The sequence below is a fragment of the Asterias amurensis genome, chromosome 13, assembly GCF_032118995.1.
Source record: "Asterias amurensis chromosome 13, ASM3211899v1".
Lineage (NCBI taxonomy): Eukaryota > Metazoa > Echinodermata > Asteroidea > Forcipulatida > Asteriidae > Asterias > Asterias amurensis.
Window position 1 is genome coordinate 6,869,693 of NC_092660.1, and position 22,451 is coordinate 6,892,143.

A 22,451-nucleotide genomic window follows, 5' to 3' on the forward strand; every position below is an offset into this window, starting at 1 on the left:
TACAAACAAATACATATCCATTTGTAGAAAAAAAGAGGGGAAAGGGATTCAGGGAAAGATCCAGAAAAAAGCTAGCCACTTTTATTAACATTGATATTATTGTGTATTAAAAAAAACATTTATTTGTGCACTTATTGGCCATTGTTAGACCTCTGAGATGATGGCCAAATACAAGCTGTCTATTTACTATGTTTGACTTTCATATTTGATTGTATTTCTCAGGATTGATTCTTACGCAGTCAGACGCTATGGATCATTTTCCATTCATACACAAGCTGCATGGAGGATTCTTAAAGACACGATCTACAACTTAGTGGAGGGGATCCCAAATCACAACCACAATGCCCTAGTTTTGAGGCCCTCATTAACCAGTCAGCCAGCTGTGAGTCATTCATAATTGTTTTGGTCTTCAATTTTGGTTAAAGGCAATGGACACTATTGGTAATTGCTCAAAATAATGGTTAGCATAAAAAAATACTTGGTATTACGAGCAATGGAGAGCTGTTGATAGTAAAACACATTGTGAGAAACGGCTCCCTCTGAGCAACGTCGTTTTCGAAAAAGAAGTCATTTCTCACTAAAATATTTGAATTTGATTTCAAGACCTCAGAAAATTAAATTTTGAGGTCTCGAATTCAAGCATCTGAAACCACACAAATTCGTGTGACAAGGGTGTTTTTTCTTCCACTATTATCTCGCAACTTCGACAACCAATTGAGTCCAAATTTTCACAGGTTTGTTACATGTTGAGATACACCAAGTGAGAAGACTGGTCTCTGACAATTACCAAAGGTGTCCAGTGTTTTTAAATGTGGCAAAGACCAGTGTTCTCACTTAGTGTATCCTAATAAATGCATACAATAACAAACCTGTGAAAATTTGGACTCAATTGGTAGACAAATTGCAAGAGAATAGTGGAAAAACACCCTTTTCGCATAGCATAAGTTGTATGCTTTCAGATGCCTTGAATTTGAGACCCAAGCTGAGGTCTCTAATTAAATTTTAGGGAATCAACTTCTTAGGGAATCAACTTTTCTTATTTATTTATAAAGTGTTTTTTCGCCATTTTCAAGAAAGCATTTAGTGATGTATGATGTGCTTGTAAAATATCATTCGTTTAATTTTTCTTGGATTTATATAATTACCCTTTTGACCGTTTACTGCATGTAAATTTTGATGTTGTAATTTCTAATGTACTTATTATTCTTGTGTAATTTTTTCTTTGAATTTTTATGTAATAACCCCTCGAACAGACTAGTCCTGGTGAGAGTGCAATACAAATTTAATAAATTATTATTATTGTTGTAGGTATGGTATGATTGGACAGAAATTGCTCAGGCTTGGCTGCTTATGATTAATGCATCAGTGGAACTGGGTAGCAGTGACCTCTTCAGGTACTGATTATAGTAGGCCTGCAATGCTAATTGTGAGGAGTCTGGGCTATATACCGTATTGAATAACCCCGTTGTTGCTATAGAAGTGGCCATCTTGTTGGGCAAACCGTATGTACGTCTAAACACGTACCTCAATGAAGCATGCAACAGGCAGTGTTCCGGGCTTTACTTATACGACACCAGCACTTACAAGCACATGCGCACTAATGCCATGTTGTAGGGCAGATATTTTAACGGTGACGGCTAATTCAATACAGTCTATTTTTGTAGAAAAATTTTAAAAATGTCAAAAGCATGACTGATACTTGGCTGAAGCAGTTAAGATGATTGCCTCCAAGGCCATGCCCCCTTGGTGCCCCCTAAGATTTTTCTGGTAGAAGTTTACATGTTCGTTATAGAGATGCCTTTACAATTGGAAAACAGGAGTTACTTGATATGAGCAGGGGCCAGGGCTAGGTCATAAATTGTTGTTATTTATTTAGCAGAAAAATATTGTTTACAAAAATGTGTTTGCAAATTCAAAATCTTCAGGGAACTAGCCACAAGAGGTGTACACTACATTGTATATTGGCTGGTAACCTATTTGTGCAAAGCAAGATTTGTAAATGTTGTGTTTGAGAGTTTTATGAAATTGGCTGATGTTGAATAGCTGCTGAACACCAACATTTGGAGAGAAATTTACAGAGGTTTACTTAGCAGATAAAGGTCACCAGTATGCCCACCGTTTAACCTTGCATATAGCTGACTCCCTGCCTAACTTTGCCTTGCAAATAAATTTGGTTTTAAGCGATATTTTTAGCTGAACAGTTTACGGAATGAGGCTTTTTCTTTCGCCTCAGGTATGACCTGGTGGACGTTGGACGTCAAGTGCTTCAGGACCTCTCCAATGTCTACTATCAAAGATTCCTGGCAGCTTATACTGCAAGAAACATATCATATGCGAGGTAAGGGGCTGAGGGCCATGTTTTTTAGTGGAAGGATCTGACATATGCGAGGTAAGGCGGTGAGGGCCATGTTTTTTAGTGGAAGGATTTGACATATGCGAGGTAAGGCGGTGAGGGCCGTGTTTTTTAGTGGAAGGATCTGACATATGCGAGGTAAGGGGGTGAGGGCCATGCTTTTTAGTGGAAGGATCTGACATATGCGAAGTAAGGGGGTGAGGGCCATGTTTTTTAGTGGAAGGATCTGACATATGCGAGGTAAGGGGGTGAGGGCCATGTTTTTTAGTGGAAGGATCTGACATATGCGAGGTAAGGGGGTGAGGGCCATGTTTTTTAGTGGAAGGATCTGACATATGCGAGGTAAGGGGGTGAGGGCCATGTTTTTTATTGGAAGGATTTGACATATGCGAGGTAAGGGGGTGAGGGCCATGTTTTTTAGTGGAAGGATCTGACATATGCGAGGTAAGGGGGTGAGGGCCATGTTTTTTAGTCAAAGGATCTGACTTGAGGAGAGACAAGAGGAAGTGAGTGGGTCGATTTGGTTAACCGGGCCTCGATCTTTCCTTTTTTAAATTTGTACAGATTCACATTTCATCCATTTATTGTATTTATTATTTTGCTATTTTTCCCCATTTCATCTTGTCTGGTTGATGTTTCTGCTTACATTTAACAATTAGGGGCCTTAGTTTTAATACGATGGTTCTTGTATATCGTTTCGTGTATTGCTTTTACTTGCCATCTTTTGTTTAAATTTTCACTACAATTTTAGACAATTTTTGTGTAATGTATAGTATGTGAGTTTTTACTTGTATTATCCTTCAACCCACCACATTATCTATAACATAATTTTTTAATTCAGCCCAAGCCTACATCCTAACACTGTTGAGTTTGCCATATGACACTACAGAAGCCATGAAGATTCACTACTTATATATTTTTCTTCAGCTGCGCCACGCATCTGGAACTCTCTACCACTTAATCTTAGATCTTATCTTTGTGCCACAAAATTCAAATCTCTCCTCAAATCTTATCTTATGTCAAAGGTTTTCAAGGACTAATTTTGTTGTGTTTTGTTGTGTTTTTCTTATGTTTTGTTTTTGGTTTTTACTGCACCTTGAACACACAGCATGGTGGATGTTTCACATTACAGGTCTTTATTTTTTATTCATGTTATCTCTTTCCTCACAATCAGTGCCAATCTGAACAAGTTCCTTGATGTACTGTTGGATATGGATGCTCTCCTGGGAACCGATTCTCACTGGCTGCTAGGTAACTGGCTGGAGTCGGCCAAGGCACTGGGTACAACAGTTAAGGTTCGTTTATTTGCCATTATTAGGTTTAATTCTACGATCCCTTGAAAATGATTCAATGGCTGTTATCGTTGATTTGTGCATTTTCCTTTTATCGTTTGTTTTCACTGGTTTCATTTTAAATATTTTTCTGTTGTGGATGTAAGGGTAACTTTTTCAGGATCTTTATATTTTTTCATGGTTTTTACTGTTGTGATTGATTGCTTATCTGTATACTTTTACCTTTATTGTTTAAGGATCACATTATGTGGATCTTAATTTTGACCTTTTCATGATTTATTATATTTCGTGGTTTAATGTTATAGTATTTCTGTTTGTAAAGCACCTGGGAGCATTTTTTTAAATGGATTTGGCGATATATAAATGTCTTTTATTGTTTTAATTCTTTATTATTATTATTATTATTATTATTATTATTGGTAAACATACTCAAAAGTTTCAACTCTTGCTAGTACCCATTTTCACACTACTCGATTCCCAAAGGTTAATAACGGCCTGCCTTTTCACACTATAAAATCGCTTTACCCTGGGTCTTCCCCTGGTCTGCCCCAGGTGTTCCCCTGGTCTTCCCCTGGTCTTCCTTGCGTCTTTTCCCGGTCTTCCCCTGGTCTTCCCCGGGTCTGCCCCGGCGGGGCTAAAGCCAAAAGTATCGTTTGTGTGACAGGACGGAATTTGATGTAGTATTTTCAGTGCATAATAGAACCATTAAAACACAAATTAATTTAGGGTGTGTAAACACGGAACCAACTGACCCAAGCAAGCTCCCCAAAAATATTGAATAGTATTTAGTTTGTTGCCATAGTAACACAAATTTATTCGCGCGACAGGACGGATCGATAGAAACATGAGTTTGAAACATTCAATTATCTTTTTAATTTTTATCAAATTTAATGCAACTAAATTCATTGTTTTATTTTATAATCAAGTATACCCTAACATACAGAAAAAGAATAATTTTTGCATGTTTTTTTTTTTCAATTACTGGAGGATTAATTATGATATACATGCGACAGGAGAGAAATGTGACAGGACGGAATTTCGTTCACATGGTTTTAATCAACTATAACCATTATATAAATGAGTCTAATTAAATTAAATTAATCCATTTTAAGCCAGTGTATAAATAATCATATAAAAACAAAACATACAATGGGAAACTGACTAAATAATTCTGTCCTGTCGCACTTGTTTTCCATCCTGTCGCACCCATTTCCGTCCTGTCGCACTTTTTTTTGTCCTGATATGAACACTACGGATTGCCTCATTAGGTTAATTGGAGGAATTAACTGGTCCTCCCCCGGTTATCCCCTGGTCTGCCCTTGGTCTGCCCCCTTTCTTCCCCTGGTATGCCCGCAGTCTTCCCCTGGTCTTCCCCCGGTCATCCCCTGGGGCCAATTTCAAAGAGCTGCTTAAGCAAAAAAATTGCTTAAGCACGAAAACAGCTCGCTTATTTTACACATGTTACTGGCCAAAATGTTATGCCATATACATTGATTGTGACTGGTATTAAGCTGTTGTTCACTTAGCATAACAATTGAGTGTAGTCTTGGCCGGTAATCTGATTTTACTAAGCAAGGATTTTTTTGCCTAAGCAAAATTTTTTGCTTAAGCAGCTCTATGAAATTGGGCCCTGGTCTGCCCCTGGTCTGCCCCCAGTCTTCCCCTGGTCTTCCCCCGGTCTTCCCCTGGTCTTCCCCTGGTCTTCCCCCGGTCTTCTCCTGGTCTTCCCCCTGGTCTTCCCCCGGTCTTCTCCTGGTCTTCCCCCTGGTCTGCCCCCGGTCTTCTCCTGGTCTGCCCCCGGTTGCCCCTGGTCCCTCCCCTGGTCTTCCCCTGGTCTTCCCCCTGGTCTTCTCCTGGTCTGCCCCCAGTCTGCCCCTGGTCCCTCCCCTGGTCTTCCCCTGGTCTTCCCCCCGGTCATCTCCTGGTCTTCCCCCTGGTCTGCCCCCGGTCATCTCCTGGTCTTCCCCCTGGTCTGCCCCCGGTCTTCTCCTGGTCTGCCCCCGGTCATCTCCTGGTCTTCCCCCTGGTCTGCCCCCGGTCTTCTCCTGGTCTTCCCCCTGGTCTTCCCCCGGTCTTCTCCTGGTCTTCCCCCCTGGTCTGCCCCCGGTCTTCTCCTGGTCTGCCCCCGGTTGCCCCTGGTCCCTCCCCTGGTCTTCCCCTGGTCTTCCCCCTGGTCTTCTCCTGGTCTGCCCCCAGTCTGCCCCTGGTCCCTCCCCTGGTCTTCCCCTGGTCTTCCCCCCGGTCATCTCCTGGTCTTCCCCCTGGTCTGCCCCCGGTCATCTCCTGGTCTTCCCCCTGGTCTGCCCCCGGTCTTCTCCTGGTCTGCCCCCGGTCATCTCCTGGTCTTCCCCCTGGTCTGCCCCCGGTCTTCTCCTGGTCTGCCCCCGGTCATCTCCTGGTCTTCCCCCTGGTCTGCCCCCGGTCTTCTCCTGGTCTTCCCCCTGGTCTTCCCCCGGTCTTCTCCTGGTCTTCCCCCTGGTCTGCCCCCGGTCTTCTCCTGGTCTGCCCCCGGTTGCCCCTGGTCCCTCCCCTGGTCTTCCCCTGGTCTTCCCCCTGGTCTTCTCCTGGTCTGCCCCCAGTCTGCCCCTGGTCCCTCCCCTGGTCTTCCCCTGGTCTTCCCCCCGGTCATCTCCTGGTCTTCCCCCTGGTCTGCCCCCGGTCATCTCCTGGTCTTCCCCCTGGTCTGCCCCCGGTCTTCTCCTGGTCTGCCCCCGGTCATCTCCTGGTCTTCCCCCTGGTCTGCCCCCGGTCTTCTCCTGGTCTTCCCCCTGGTCTTCCCCCGGTCTTCTCCTGGTCTTCCCCCTGGTCTGCCCCCGGTCTTCTCCTGGTCTGCCCCCGGTTGCCCCTGGTCCCTCCCCTGGTCTTCCTCTGGTCTTCCCCCCGGTCATCCCCTGGGGCCAATTTCAAAGAGCTGCTTAAGCAAAAAAATTGCTTAAGCACGAAAACAGCTCGCTTATTTTACACATGTTACTGGCCAAAATGTTATGCCATATACATTGATTGTGACTGGTATTAAGCTGTTGTTCACTTAGCATAACAATTGAGTGTAGTCTTGGCCGGTAATCTGATTTTACTAAGCAAGGATTTTTTTGCCTAAGCAAAATTTTTTGCTTAAGCAGCTCTATGAAATTGGGCCCTGGTCTGCCCCTGGTCTGCCCCCAGTCTTCCCCTGGTCTTCCCCCGGTCTTCCCCTGGTCTTCCCCTGGTCTTCCCCCGGTCTTCTCCTGGTCTTCCCCCTGGTCTTCCCCCGGTCTTCTCCTGGTCTTCCCCCTGGTCTGCCCCCGGTCTTCTCCTGGTCTGCCCCCGGTTGCCCCTGGTCCCTCCCCTGGTCTTCCCCTGGTCTTCCCCCTGGTCTTCTCCTGGTCTGCCCCCAGTCTGCCCCTGGTCCCTCCCCTGGTCTTCCCCTGGTCTTCCCCCCGGTCATCTCCTGGTCTTCCCCCTGGTCTGCCCCCGGTCATCTCCTGGTCTTCCCCCTGGTCTGCCCCCGGTCTTCTCCTGGTCTGCCCCCGGTCATCTCCTGGTCTTCCCCCTGGTCTGCCCCCGGTCTTCTCCTGGTCTTCCCCCTGGTCTTCCCCCGGTCTTCTCCTGGTCTTCCCCCTGGTCTGCCCCCGGTCTTCTCCTGGTCTGCCCCCGGTTGCCCCTGGTCCCTCCCCTGGTCTTCCCCTGGTCTTCCCCCTGGTCTTCTCCTGGTCTGCCCCCAGTCTGCCCCTGGTCCCTCCCCTGGTCTTCCCCTGGTCTTCCCCCCGGTCATCTCCTGGTCTTCCCCCTGGTCTGCCCCCGGTCATCTCCTGGTCTTCCCCCTGGTCTGCCCCCGGTCTTCTCCTGGTCTGCCCCCGGTCATCTCCTGGTCTTCCCCCTGGTCTGCCCCCGGTCTTCTCCTGGTCTTCCCCCTGGTCTTCCCCCGGTCTTCTCCTGGTCTTCCCCCTGGTCTGCCCCCGGTCTTCTCCTGGTCTGCCCCCGGTTGCCCCTGGTCCCTCCCCTGGTCTTCCTCTGGTCTTCCCCCCGGTCATCTCCTGGTCTTCCCCCTGGTCTGCCCCCGGTCATCTCCTGGTCTTCCCCCTGGTCTGCCCCCGGTCTTCTCCTGGTCTGCCCCCGGTCATCTCCTGGTCTTCCCCCTGGTCTGCCCCCGGTCTTCTCCTGGTCTGCCCCCGGTCTTCTCCTGGTCTGCCCCCGGTCATCTCCTGGTCTTCCCCCTGGTCTGCCCCCGGTCTTCTCCTGGTCTGCCCCCGGTCATCTCCTGGTCTTCCCCCTGGTCTGCCCCCGGTCATCTCCTGGTCTTCCCCCTGGTCTGCCCCTGGTCTTCTCCTGGTCTGCCCCCGGTCATCTCCTGGTCTTCCCCCTGGTCTGCCCCCGGTCTTCTCCTGGTCTGCCCCCGGTCATCTCCTGGTCTTCCCCCTGGTCTGCCCCCGGTCTTCTTCTGGTCTGCCCCCGGTCTTCTCCTGGTCTGCCCCCGGTCATCTCCTGGTCTTCCCCCTGGTCTGCCCCCGGTCATCTCCTGGTCTTCCCCCTGGTCTGCCCCCGGTCTTCTCCTGGTCTGCCCCCGGTCATCTCCTGGTCTTCCCCCTGGTCTGCCCCCGGTCTTCTTCTGGTCTGCCCCCGGTCTTCTCCTGGTCTGCCCCCGGTCATCTCCTGGTCTTCCCCCTGGTCTGCCCCCGGTCTTCCCCCTGGTCTGCCCCCGGTCTTCTCCTGGTCTGCCCCCGGTCATCTCCTGGTCTTCCCCCTGGTCTGCAACCGGTCTTCCCCTGGTCTTCCCCTGGTCTTCCCCTGGTCTTCCCCGGTCTGCCACCAAATGGGCTTACCCCGGGGAATAGCCACACCCTTGCTCCGGAGTAGGGGTGAGCGGTAAAACCATGAAGTATTCTTGTGCAGCCAGGAACCCGTGGTAAGGACCTAGGCGGGACAGTGTGAAAATGCCTCGGGTTTACCGTGTGGTCAAACGAATCACGAGCCTCCCCAGGGCTGTCCATGGGGATAAGAGTTACAGTGTGAAAAGGGCCACTATTCCCCTACTCGAACTTAACGATCATCCCCAAGATTCTACTATTTTTTTAAGACTAGAGATCATTTTTATATGCTGCACCGTTTCTTTGGAATAGTCTTCCTGTGCATATTTGCCAGGCTAGTTCTTTACAATTTTTAAAGTCTCTGTTAAAAAAATCATTTGTTTGAAGCTGCTTATTTATGATCTGCTCATTTGTCATTGCGTCTTTCTCTCATTGTTTATTTGTTTTTCATGTGTATAGAGGCTTTTCGCGTTAGGTGCTTTACAAATGTCTTTATTGTTATTGTTATTATTGATATTTTAATACTAATAGCCAGGCCTATTTATTTCCAGAATTTGTCTAAAGTTTCAGAATTGTTATCACAGATCAATGCGTTTAAAGATACGTATTTGTCATTTGTAAAACTTGGCTATGTACTGTTCCCAAACACCTTTTCCGTCCTCAAGTGGTAATGTAGTAAGTCTGAAAATCCTGTAAGAATACAAATGTTATATGAAATATAGCCTTGAGAACTTGATGTAAGTTAAAAGTTTCAAGTCTCCATATTTGTTTAGGATTAATTTGGTTCGTCTGTTTTTCACAATTTGGTGTATATATTTGTCCTAATGATTTTATTATTAAGCACTATGATCATACTCCTTGGAATAGCGCTATACTGGAGCACTGTTTATTAGTATTTATTATTCTATTTATTCCTTTCAGGAGCAGAAATGGTTGCAGTATAATGCACGGTGCCAGATTACCATATGGGGTCCCCACGCTGAGATTAATGATTATGCAAATAAACAGTGGGCTGGCCTCGTGAAATCGTGAGTATTCACCTCATTAACTGCCTTCAACTCTGCATATCACTCATATTTTGCCTGTAGACATCTGCATTTAAAGGGACACGTTGACTTGGATCAGGTGAGTTGGTCTATGAAAAGCGTTTGAAACTGTGTTATAAAATGCATGCCTCGAAATTGCATGGTTTTTGAACTAACATGGTTGGCCATTTTGTTGGTCAAGTTTTTGACGCCATAAAATGGCCGACTTGGTTAGTTCGCAAAATAAAAGGAAAACCACACAAAATCATTATATTCTATTTTTAAAACATCTTTCTAACCATATTGATTTCATAACAAACAGTTGCAAACGATTTTCATGGACCAACTAGACCAATCCAAGGCAACGTGTCCCTTTAACATCTGGTTTCTTTTTTTTATAGGGTAATAGGATCATAGGGTAACTTTTTCAGGATCTTTAGGGTAAGCTTGGGCGGTTCCAGAAATTTGGGGCTCGGTTCTGACGCGGTTCCACTCTGTAATATAAAACATAAGCCGCCTGTCCCGAGCTCACACACACACAATTAAGCCGATCTATTTCAACTGAAAATAACCAAGCTAATCAGACATCGGTCCAGAGCTCACACACACACACACAATTGGAGCTGATCTATTTTTAATGTAAAATTAATACCAGAATAACCACCAAGACAATCAGACATCGTGCCACCTAGCACCTATTCTCCCTGCATTTATACAAGTCTTTGATTTGGCCGGCAGCAGTACGTCCGTAATGCAGTACGTCCGTAGTGCAGTACGTCCGTAGTGCAGTACGTCCGTAGTGCAGTACGTCCGTAGTGCATGCAGTGTGCCGTCTCTGTACATACAAGTGTGCATGCCTGTACATGCATACAGAACTGTGTGTTTTGTGCATGGGACAAGCTTTTATGAATATGGATATTTCGGCAGCCAATCACAACGTGCTGTCTGACTCTGTATATCTCAGCATGCATGAGATATACAGGTGGTGGTTGTAGATGCCTATGCATTAGAGGGGGCTGTGCACTGTGTGTTGTATAATAATGCAGCCACATGTGATAGTTGATGCTCATGTCGGCTTGAAGCCTTTGCACAGTGTATCTGCGGTCACCGCTTACAACATCAAGCCTCAATTTCTGGAGCCGGTTCGTCCCAGGATCGGCTCCACAGAGTCTTTTATAATTGGGACTCGGTCTTTTAAAATTGGAACCGACAAAAGCGGGTACCCAGTTCCACAGAAGAGTGGAACCGCCGACCGGTTTTCAATTTGGAACCGGGTAGAACCGGGTAACCGAAGGAACCGCCCAAGCTTACCTGTTGGAAAGTCATTGTGTCATATGCATATGCATCTGCTGTCCGCCCAAAGCTTTTGGTTCTTCATGCTGTGTTTATTATTACCCAAAATCTTTAATGTTATTATTCAAACGCAATTAAATGCCATAAACAATCATTGGGAGATGACCTTGAGTCAATTTAACACAGTCCTGTTCCAGCTCGGCCTTGAGTTCCACATCTCATTTATTTTCCGGCTTTATGTAAGAGAATTTTTGTTTTATCTTTCAGGTATTATCATCGAAGATGGAGCTACTTTGCTTTTGAGTTTGAGATTTTTATGAAGGAAGGCTGGCATTGGAACCAGGCTAACTTCAATGAGATGTGCTTTCAATCTATTGAGAGTCCATGGTCGTTTGATACAACGGAGTACACCACAACCACACAAGGTTAGTTTTAAAGGGCCTAGGTACTTTTGTAGGACACAACACAAAATCCACAGATTTACACTAATCTCACACAGTTAGAAGATAATGATGGTTGAAATCTTCCCTCAAAATATCATGCTGGGATGATGTAGAGGTGATGAAGTCTCAAAAGTAATTTTGGTCTTATGAGACGAAAATTATTTCAGCATGTAAAACGTCTCTTCGTACCATTGTTTTACTCATTTCTCAAAAACTACAGCACCTCAGCAAGTAATATTTTAATGTAAGCTTTCTACTATCATTATCTTCAAATGATGTAAGTTTAATGTAAATCTGTGGACATAATGTTTTGTGTTGCAAAAAGTACCCAAATCCTTAAAGATTTATTGATCAAACTTCCCTGAAATAAAACAAAAACAAATTACCATCAATCAATCAATCAAGCGCAGAAATTATTGGGACATTTACTGGCAGGGAAATTCACAGAAGTAAATTTTGTCTTTCTTTACAAATTCAATTCATTTCAATTCAATAAGACGTTTATTCCATACTCATGGTAGAAATTGTACAGTATGAGAAATGATCAGTATATGGAAAGGTAACAAAATCAAAAGCAAATACAAAATAAGTATAATGTTAAAGCAAAATTTTTGTTAATTCAAGCCTTCAAGATGTATTTTTCTCATCCTTTTTTCAGGAGACACAATTGTTGTGTCTGAGATGTTGTATGAGAAGTACAAAGGAGAAATGCGATGAGGAGATAACAGACTGGTGATAACCTAACACTGAATTAATGAAAGTCCAGTCAAACCATTCAATAATGCAATAGTCTTTCTTAAAAATTGTATCAATACAAACCACAAGGGAAACTGACTGGGTAAATTTTGAAATGATTTTTGGGGTTGAGGGATTAACCTCCGGATTAACGTGCCGGCACGTTAGGCACGTTAATCCGGAGTTCGTTGGTTCGAATCCCATTCTAGTCAATTCTTTGTTCAACCCCAAAAATCTTGTAAATTGTGTTACATGAAGAGAGTACAGCGCTGAATTTGGTACTTATATACAATTTGGTACTTAGATACAAATTCCCTGTTTTGGTGGTTTTCTTTAATACTTTTTCTATGTAATGGGTGTTTTTCTTTCACTATTGACCAATTGCACAGAAATTTTGGTAGGATTGTAAATATGCTTATAATATTGGAATTTACCACGAGGTTACTAGTCTTTGACAATTTATCAAAACTATAACCTGCCTTTAACAGAATTCTGCAAAGCAAATAACCAGGAAACGGTCACTGTGATGGCACATGAGACATGGTATTTTTGCCCATTATTGACCTTCTTCTGCTTAGGCAAATTTGGTTTGTGTTTAGTTTCTTTCTGAGTTTGTGTTTTATATGCAGCTCTATAAAATTTGGGCCCTTTATGGTTAGGTAGTTAAGAAAGTGCACCTCACTGAATGGTATATCATCCACCTCACCTTGTCATCTTGTCAATCTCGGATCTCTGTCAAAACCCAAATTTCTCTGTTGAAATTTTGTTGAATGCACCACTCCTGTATCCCTGGAAACGAAATCCATGATGTTCACAATTCCTTATAAAGGGGGAAATGAATGGCCAGGGTAGCACATCATTATTGTTGAGGAAATTTTTACTGCGGTGTGGCCTTCCCTTGTAGTATCTCATACTTATCCCCATCTACTTGCAATAGTCATGTTACTTTTGCCATTTTGTATCTGTTTTTCACTGTCGAGCGGTACCCTTTTTGCTTTCTAAGACAATTGTATAATAATTAAAATAATTTTATTTTTTATCATTCCTAAATATGGCAGATTAAACATTGTAGGACTTTTATAAAATAATGCAGTCTGCTATGGAACAAAATACATCAAATAACAGATTACCTTTTTTAAATCGTAGCAAAATCCGCGGCTAAAATCTAGAATTTGAACCGCCTCTCCCACTCAGGCCAGTGGTTAGTATTGTGGTAAGACCAATCATGCAAGGAAATGAAGTGGATATATATTTTGTTAACTTCCCACGTGCCCCAAACGATTTAATCATTGTGCCTTTAAATATGTTTCAGTTTGACTATAAATGGGATCAACCTTTTGCATTAATATCAGAATCTGACTCGGAACCCTAGATTGTTGTTTGATTGTTGGTTTGTTTTTGTTGGGGATGTTTAGATGATCTTTAAATAGGGGGACTTGGCAAAGCTCTCTCATAAACATAAGTTCAAATTAACGTTAAATTAACTTTAAGAAAGTTGTATTTCTATGGAATTTTAATGCATGAATAGCGCCATTATTATTCATTTTAAACTACGTTCTAATATTAAAATACTTGTCTGTCAATTATTTTCTGTTTGTATAATATTTTCCAGTAAAAACTGGCTCTAGAAACTGAACTCTGCATTGTGTGTTCACTTGAACCATGCTTGAACTGGATCATCGTTGTTATTTCTGAAAATACTTTTATAACTTTGGGCTATTGTGGTTGTGTGGTTTTTTTTTTAATAAAACAATAATCCAGAACAAATCCGCATGATGTACTGTGTGTATTATTTGTTGTTACTTGACTTGGGTGTTAGGTTAGTTCATTTTCAGGGAACGTACATGTAGTTAAAGACCGACACCGATAATCTGGTCATTATCTTTGTACATGTATTTATGTGGGGGTAAATAACTATGTATTTGCTCGGAAGTGTGAACATGTAAACACAAATTAACTTGAGGACATGCATCTGTTACCAACCAAATGACCTTTAAATGTATATAAATGCAAAATGTTTGACCCTGTGGAATAGAGTTCTAGCTACTCCTGTAGTAAAACCTTGCTAGGGTTGAACGTTAGCCAAACTTTAGTTTATGCAAACAATTAAATTATAACAGCCCTAACGTTCAAGAAAACTGAGACTTCGAATGCTCAAAGCAGAACTTGCCGACTTGTATACATGTAGATGGATCTTTCAGCTGATGTCCTCTCTATCTGCTCTTATCCTAGACAATCTAGGTCTACACTTGGTTTCATCTGTCCTTTTTGCTGTTTCAACAATCAATTACATGTATACACTTTTGAAATCAGTGCGTTTCCCATGAGCTTCGCTAGATTGTCACCATGCTGTGAAATAGAATTCACGGAATGGATCAACAAACATGATCCTCATTCTGCGATTACCGGTAGGCCTACCTTGAATAAAGGGATTTCTTTACCTGAGGAACTCGCCTGACCACGATGACGAGATAATCGGCACATTGATGACTGTCATTCACCTTAAACTCACCTTCTTTATCACCACAATTGTAAAAGCCAGGTGTGTGTGACTTCTTGATCTTTTCTCTAAACCCAGTTGATCAAAAAACCTTTTAAAGCAGTCATCAGGGAGATAGAAGTGGTCCATAATTTGTTTTACAATTCTGGTGATTCACAGCGTCATGGGGAACCCCCGGACCCCGGATTCAAGGAACTTTAACATCGTCAATTCACCCCAGTAAACAAAATCTACGAATGCTTATGAACTTAAGTTGAACTTAAACCTGTTTAAATACACTATCCAAAATTAAATCCTCAAAGTAGGGCCAGAACATATCACTTTTCAAGGAAGTCCAACTGATCTTGCTCATCAATCAAACCACTTCAATTGTTCAAGTGGTAGACATCTTCCCTGAATGCAAACCACTTCAATTGTTCAAGTGGTAGGCATCTTCCCTGAATACAAACAACTTCAATAGTTCAAGCGGTAGGCACCTTCCCTGAATACAAACAACTTCTGTCAAGTTGACTGTGAACAGAGATATTTTTAAGTGCTGAATTCCATCGACACAAACATTCCAATTGTTTGTGCCAATTATGTGGTGTCTTTACCTTTACTCATTAGATTTGCATTATGTTCCCTCCGACTTCATACACAACCGATCATAAAAGATCTTTGAACTTTACCCCCATATCAACGATTGCAGGAAAAACTCCATAGACACATTACGTTTATCTTCATCTTCATCGATTTATTCAGCAAAATATCTTTCGATACATCTCACTAGCTTGACATTTACAAAATGTAATTTTCTTAAAACTAAATCAGAACATAAGACAATTATAATGTTTGAATGGACAAAATCGGTTGTGATGGCAACCAAACACCAAACATTACTTAGAAATGTCACCTAGGAACAACTTTCAAATAACATATTGTCAAGAACAAGGCTACTTGATGTAAACTGTACTATTTGAATTATGATATTATTGCCTGTTTTAGATATGTTACTGGGGAAACAAAATAAACCTTGAAACCTTGTTGGCTCCGTATGCATGGTCAACATGGGATTTTCTCAGGTCAGTACTTCGGGGAACCTTGGGTCAATAGCCAGGAATGTGGGTGGTGTGTATGATGGGTACTATAAGTAAGTAGTAAGTCGATATATTTAATTTGATATAAAACTATCCTTACATTACCTTGATGTGTATCCCACAAAACCTATGGTCTGGATGGCTGTTGGAAGAACTGGTAGTGAGAAAAGGAAGAAAAAGGTATCCATGCACAATACTGAATGTACAGACACAGCAGCTTTATCATGATTGTACTCTCGAATTATCATATTACTTATACATGTAGGCCTACATATATAAATACAAACAAAATGACTAGCAGTGGTTAAAAGTAAGTACATGTACATTCCAAATACAATATAAACAATGACATATTAAAGGGTAACAGAAAAAAGTACAACATTTACAAAACCTTCATAAAAAACATATTTAGAATAGATTTCCTGCAGCTCACTGGTACAAACACATACAAACTATCACTAGACAAATTAAAAAGGCATATAATAGAAAAGTAAAAGAGGACTAACAAAACCATTAATACAAACTACAAAAACTCTGTCCTTACTCTATGATTACAACATGTAGGCAAGTTGTGAAATGTGGAATTACAAGAAATACAGCCTTAATGGGAACGATTTTCTGCCTGCCCTGTGATGGGGAGCATCAAAGTTTGGCTTACCTGCCGAAGGAAAGATATTCCCCCAGCAAAACGGTCAAACAGAAATGTTGTTGATTTATCTAGCATGTTGTACTGTAACGGGCCATTAACTTCATTTTGACCAAGTCAACAATACAAAGTAAACAAATAGACCTTTAGTGTGATGTCCATCATTCATAACGAAGCATTAAACTAGATTCAAAACTAGGCGTCAATTGTAATATCATTTGACAAAGATAGGCATTCAACAAACCAAACTGGTAAAAAAATTAAATATAAAAAAAAAAAAAAAAAAAAATTTTTTTTTTTTTTTTTTTTTTTTTTTTTGGGGGGGGGGGGGGTCTCTGATGGACTTAGACACCCCATGATACCAAGTTGAACTCCCTGGGGACGGCTAACCAACCCCCTTTTTAGGTTTTTGTATCCCTGAAAGTTGAAAAGAATATGACTTCTTCAGCAGTTTTTCATAGGTGACCGATGAAACTCGTTTTTCCGTTAAGGTGGCTCTTAGCGTAGGGGTTGAGATCCAGACAGATCAACGCGGCTCCCTCATGACCTGACCACCAGAAAAGTCACATGAGGTAGCAAAAGGAAGCTTAGAGGTCAGCTGATCTCACAGAAACAAAAAAAATCTTGGAAAAAAATTGTTTCTACGGTGTATACAATGCCCAAACTTCTCTAACAGCTAAACCAAGATACCAAAAAAAGCGGGAAACTCAAAATTATGAAAAAATATGGAACGCTTCACGATTTTGCGTGTCATCCTTGCGCAGGGGCCATGCTAATCTTCTCTGTATCGTTCCAATTTTAGTATATGTGCAGCCGAAGCTAGCACGACTAACTAATTAACACCTCCTAGATATATAGAGCAATTAGCTTAGAGTCACTTAATCATTGCTCCGTCCGTACAAAATACACACAGCCGTCCCATAGGCTCTGAAAGCTATTCATTCAAACTTTTCAGTTCAAACTACTCACAAGAATATTCTCTACACAATTGCTATTTAAATTATTCCATCAAGAGCTTCCAAACATGATAAAATATTAATTTATGTAATCATATTTGTTACATTACGTCTAAATCTAACAGAGTGGCCATACCTTCCTGCAGTGACACAGTTAATGCACACACACACACACAGCCGGTTGAATGAGGAAACACAAAGGTCATTCAGGCAATAAAGGAAGCTTTACATTATCAATAGCCTCCACGCATGCTCTGTGCATCTGATGTGGCAACTCAACCATTGTGTGCACAGCAGTTGTGTGCATAATAAACAGTAGTGTCCATGAACAGAGCAGCTTGCTGCCAGCATGGTGTACAAACAAGTCTAGCAGAACCTCTTGGGGACTGTTGTGGCTGAAGACTTCATCACCAGGAGTTCTCTGGATAACTATCAAAGAAAAAATGCCTTGAACTCGCATCTGTGTCTTCCATCTAGTCGACAACCTATCTCTGTGTGAAGACTCAAGCACAATCCTCTTGACTGAAGTCTCATCCTGATTGTCAAGCACTTGTCTCACCTTAACTGTCAGGCGCTTAACATCAGGCACCTTAGCATTCTGTTCAACTCTGGGTCTTCCACCCAGACCTAAACCTATGCAGACTCACAAGCACAGCTGTGTTCCTCTTAACTGCCAGTCTCTGGTGAAGGGACAGCTGGTGCTTTAACATCAGGCAGGGCCGCTTAGTTGACATCTCTCCCATTCCTGTTCACTCAACTCATAGTCCTGTACAAAGACTAGATGTCTGATGTCACAATCCTACACTTTTACTCTTACCTTGAAAGATGTCTTGAACTTACCCGTCTCTCTGTGTTCCCATCAAACACTATGTCAAAGAAAACATGCATTAAATTGAAGTCACTTTATGTTGTTAGTTTGGTCCTCATCCAGACACTAAACTCGAAAACCACATCAAAACTGTCTTCCATGACTGTTAATCTCTGAGACAGCTAGTGTTCTTTAGGCAGGGCTCTTCAACTGTATTCCATTCTCAACGGTCGTTGCCCTGCACAATGAAAAGAAGTGGTACAACTGTTATGCTGATGTCAAACTCTTGTCACTGACTCTTACCTTTAGATGTCAGATGGACCTCAAACAGAATCTCAAAGCGTAGGATCAGCGACCGTCAAAATGAAGGGGAGAACACCGACTGCCAAAATGCATTGATACATTCCCTCTGTGTTCCTTCAGTCTCGGTATAGCTTTCCTTGTGCTGGGGGAGAAATTAAACAAAGGAATACTCAAAGCTTTATTGAAAAGTTTACCTTTGCAAACAGTTGACAAAATTTAAGCAAAACTAAAAAGAAAAGAGCAGAATTTAATAACAAGGAACACAGAGTCTAGAACAATTTCAGAACTGCAACAACTTAATCCAAATAATCTAAATGTAACAATTAAACAATAAGTGAAGCAAATTTGGTTTAAAATCGGAAAGAATTCTTTCAGTTTAGAACAAGCTGATCTGAACAGAATGATAAATAAACCATTGCACTCACCCTTAATATTTCCTTTAGCATGCTTACAAACTCTGGCTCTGAAACATTCATCATTCTCTTTATCCATCATCCTGAAAGAAAAAAAGTAGACACTTCAAAATTCTTTATAGTTTCAAGGAAATATTCTTTTAACACAAATTGACAGCATTTTATCCAAATTAAAACAAAGAGTTTAACACATTGATTATTCGAAAGGGACAAGGATAAAATTAAATAATTAAAAACTTGTCTGAAACAAACATGAACATAAATAGTAGAACAAATGGGAGAAATTGAATCCATTGAATGATTTTCATAAAATTTTAACTTTCCCAAATTCATAAACAAAAGTGAAAGTATTAGGTCTATAAAGCCCACAATGTATGAAATTAATTTAATTGTTTGAATTTTGTTTATCATGAAAGCATAAAGCAAGATTTTTTCCAAACTTGTGAAACTGTCGAATTTTCCAGCTCTAAATAAATTAGTGTCAAGCTGACCTCAACTCACAGCTTCGAATCCATTATAATGACCCTAAACCATAAACGCCTGCTCATGGATTATTGTTCACCACTAATTGTAAATGGCGCCCTCATTTGACCAGCTGTCACAGAGGTCCAATTGTTTGCAAAATTCTGTTCTGACGTCCCAGTGCACTAGGGAAATACTTAACTTCCTTGATACATTTTGAAAGGTGAATACTGGTGTAGATGTTTAAAAACACAGCCAGCAAAAATAAATGTTTTTTTGTGTGTTTTTTCTGTTTACAGTATTGGATAATGACTCACAGATCGTTGAAATTTTAATCCTGGAGTATTTGTTTTCTTCTTTTTCAGTTTTGTGTTCAAACCATGTTTTATCCTGTTCATTTGTTTCCCTGGCTCACCCCACATCTCAACAATGCAATCATGTGGATATAACATAGATCCTAACGAATACATCTCACCATAGTCCTTGCTCTATGTTCTTACTTACCGCACACTCTGGCCTGTCATGGAGGGCCGACTAACAAATGGAGTGATTCTACAGTTGGTGACATCGCCAAATGATCCCCTTCCCTTCACATTGGTGGGTTGAGTCAACTACAAGTTGCAACGGGCCGTATAGTATAGCAGGCCTACAAGGAGAAGTGAGACAATGATCATTAGGCCCTAAAAACAAACTGCCCGACGAACCCCCCTCCAATCCTTCGCCTGGTTTGGTATTGTGTTAAACAGCGAGGACTTTTGGTGTTGGGGGGGGGGGGCACAATCCCCTAACACTCTTTGCAATTACTCATGTAAAAAATTGTAACCGTCCATTGCATGACTGTTTATAAACCCACTAGATGCCCGATACGACCGTGTTTTCCATAGCAAAACAATACACGTACCTGTATAGTTTGTTACGAGTATAGGCCTACACCACAACTGAACGAAATTATTGCTGTTTTCCCCCACATTGAGTAGGCCTTATAAAATGTCCTGCAGCAGTCTGGGCCCTTCCTTTTCAATGCCCATGTCCAGATAATCATTCTAACCCTACAAGTACATTTAAAAAGCTCAAACCATTTTTACAAACCTGTATCGTCTCCTCCACTCCCAGCCTCTCATTGCCATTATCCATGATCACAATCGCCACGATCTCAGTTGGAAGAAGAGACTTTACAAGTTGTACAGTCGTTTGACCAGTTCTGGATCACTTTTTGAATTCACATTGTTTTTTTGTTGCAATCTCTTTGATATCTAAAACAAAAAAGTTTATCAGTTTACCTAAACATGACATAAAACTCACCAAGTATTCACTGACAAAAAAAGGTTTGTTCTTTTGAAGAGGCTTTAAGAAAAGTATTGTCACCTGTTTGACCAGTTCAGGATCAGTTGAATCTATTCTGAATCAGTAGAGTGCCCTTTATTGCAAACCCATACTCCCATTCATAAAACTGTCTCTCAAGGACACAAAACTTCAGAGGTGTGTTGGCATGGACTTGGACTTCATTTGTTTAGTGAATGTCATGCAAGTGTCTTCAATAGCAGCGCAAAAACCCAGTGACAAAACCACAAAACAATAGCAAAAGCAAATGAAAAGTGAAGCGAACCTAAAAAGCATTATCGACCCCTCCAAGTTTAAATTTCTAAAAAAAAAAAATCTAAAAGAATTTGTTGAAGTAATGTTTCTCAAAATCATCTGAATAAACTTTCTACTGCAGTAGTATGATTTTACCATACTTAGTAAGTTAGTGCGGCACCATTTGACGCAATGAGATGTTGAGTGATCCCGAACTGGTCAAGGGTAAGTTGCCCCCCTAAAGACGATTTTGGTAACTTCGTCTCCTCAAAAAAACAAGATGTCTGCACAGTATTTACAGGAATGTTTTTTTACACATTTTTATCATTTTACATAATATTTTTTGCCCCGGCACTCTAATTCTAAAGGTAAGAAGTTTTAACAGTGTTTTTCAACCAACATTTTTAAACAAAAAAATGATAAATTTCGCAGACAACCTTCAGGAAAACAGCCATAATTTATTTGCTGATGATGTTTGGCACCTTATTTTGGGTTTGTTGGTTTAATGGGTGTTAATCTTCACATTTATCAACAGAAATTGGTAATAATGAGAAGTGATATAACTATTTGGTTATTGCAAAGTTGAAGTGATCCCGAACTGGTCAATGATCCCGAACGGGTCAAATGACTGTACATGTAATTCTTTACAGTCTTCGTCCTGGATGCTCCGTAACATCTGCAACTTATGAAAATATTCTTTAATCTTCTGCATTACAAATCTGAACACAGTTCTAGTACCACGCTGCCAAGTCTGTTACAAAATAACTGTTGGCAACATGACGGCCAATGGTTGACATGGACTTGCTTTTGATCAACACGTGGGCGCGTGAACTTCCTGTATGTTACGGCATCCGCTTCACGAAAGTTAAACAACAATGGCTTGATGTACAAATGTATAACATTGTTTTTGAACTGTTGTACCATTCCTCCATGGTTATACTATCAACCACTCTCCCATTGCTCATTCAAGTAAAGCGTTCATGCTAACAATTTTATGTCTAGGGATAGTGTCCAGTGCCTATACTCAACCGCAAATAAACAAAGTAACACCCTTAATTGTTAGCAATTATTATCACCCCATCAACAAAGATCCCTTTCCAGACTATAGACCTACAGACTCCATCCGTCCCACCACTATTATCTGTAAAGCTCTTCAGCAGATACGGCGACCAAATTAATTAGTGAACTGACAATCTACTACACCATTCAGCACCATGTAACATGTTTATGGCCATCTTACAAAAGGGGATTGATATCCCAATTAGTTCAGTCAAAAGACTTACGTAAATGCGCAGGCTGCGATGATGCGACGGCGACATCAAGGGATTTGGAAACATGAAAGTCGTACCGCACCACAGATTTGGACATGGACTGCTTGCTGATAAAAACAAACTACAAGAACTTGAACTAGCTACGGCGGTAGATGTTCTTCCAGTCCATGTTATACAACCATGGAGGTACAGCCCAAAGTAGCATTTTTAAAGACACTGGACACTATTGGTAATTGTCAAAGACTATAGTCTTCACAGTTGGTGTATCTCAACATATGCATAAAATAACAAACCTGTGAAATTTTGAGCTCCATCGGTTGTCGAAGTTGAGAAAAAAACACCCTCGTCGCACCATGGTCACACGAAGTTGTGTGCTTTCCAGATGCTTGATTTCGAGACCTCCAAATTCTAAATCTGAGGTCTCGAAATCAAATTTGTGGAAAATTACTTCTTTCTCGAAAACTACATCACTTCAGAAGGAGCTGTTTCTCACAATGTTTTATACCATTACTATCA

At 41.6% G+C, this 22,451-nt stretch overlaps 1 protein-coding gene, 1 long non-coding RNA gene and 1 other non-coding gene across 3 annotated transcripts in view; 1 reads left to right on the plus strand and 2 right to left on the minus strand.

Moving 5' to 3' along the window:
* The window catches only part of LOC139946310 (alpha-N-acetylglucosaminidase-like), a 28,417-nt gene extending 14,731 nt beyond the window's left edge, over positions 1 to 13,686 (plus strand). The window contains exons 13-19 of the mRNA XM_071943935.1: positions 223 to 382; positions 1,309 to 1,394; positions 2,234 to 2,338; positions 3,528 to 3,648; positions 9,351 to 9,457; positions 11,015 to 11,172; positions 11,849 to 13,686. Coding sequence (XP_071800036.1) covers positions 223 to 382; positions 1,309 to 1,394; positions 2,234 to 2,338; positions 3,528 to 3,648; positions 9,351 to 9,457; positions 11,015 to 11,172; positions 11,849 to 11,907 — 796 coding nt within the window. The 3' untranslated portion in view covers positions 11,908 to 13,686. The remainder of the gene's footprint in view (positions 1 to 222; positions 383 to 1,308; positions 1,395 to 2,233; positions 2,339 to 3,527; positions 3,649 to 9,350; positions 9,458 to 11,014; positions 11,173 to 11,848) is intronic.
* A 2,794-nt stretch (positions 13,687 to 16,480) lies between these two features.
* Positions 16,481 to 20,658, minus strand: LOC139946162 (uncharacterized). The gene is made up of 4 exons (XR_011787216.1): positions 20,179 to 20,658; positions 19,594 to 19,735; positions 18,640 to 18,710; positions 16,481 to 18,356 (listed from the first exon to the last, which is right to left on the minus strand). It is a non-coding gene; the product is annotated as an uncharacterized lncRNA (long non-coding RNA).
* Positions 16,867 to 16,973, minus strand: LOC139946621 (U6 spliceosomal RNA). Its single transcript, XR_011787280.1, has one exon. It is a non-coding gene; the product is annotated as a U6 spliceosomal RNA (small nuclear RNA).
* Positions 20,659 to 22,451: the final 1,793 nt, after the last annotated feature.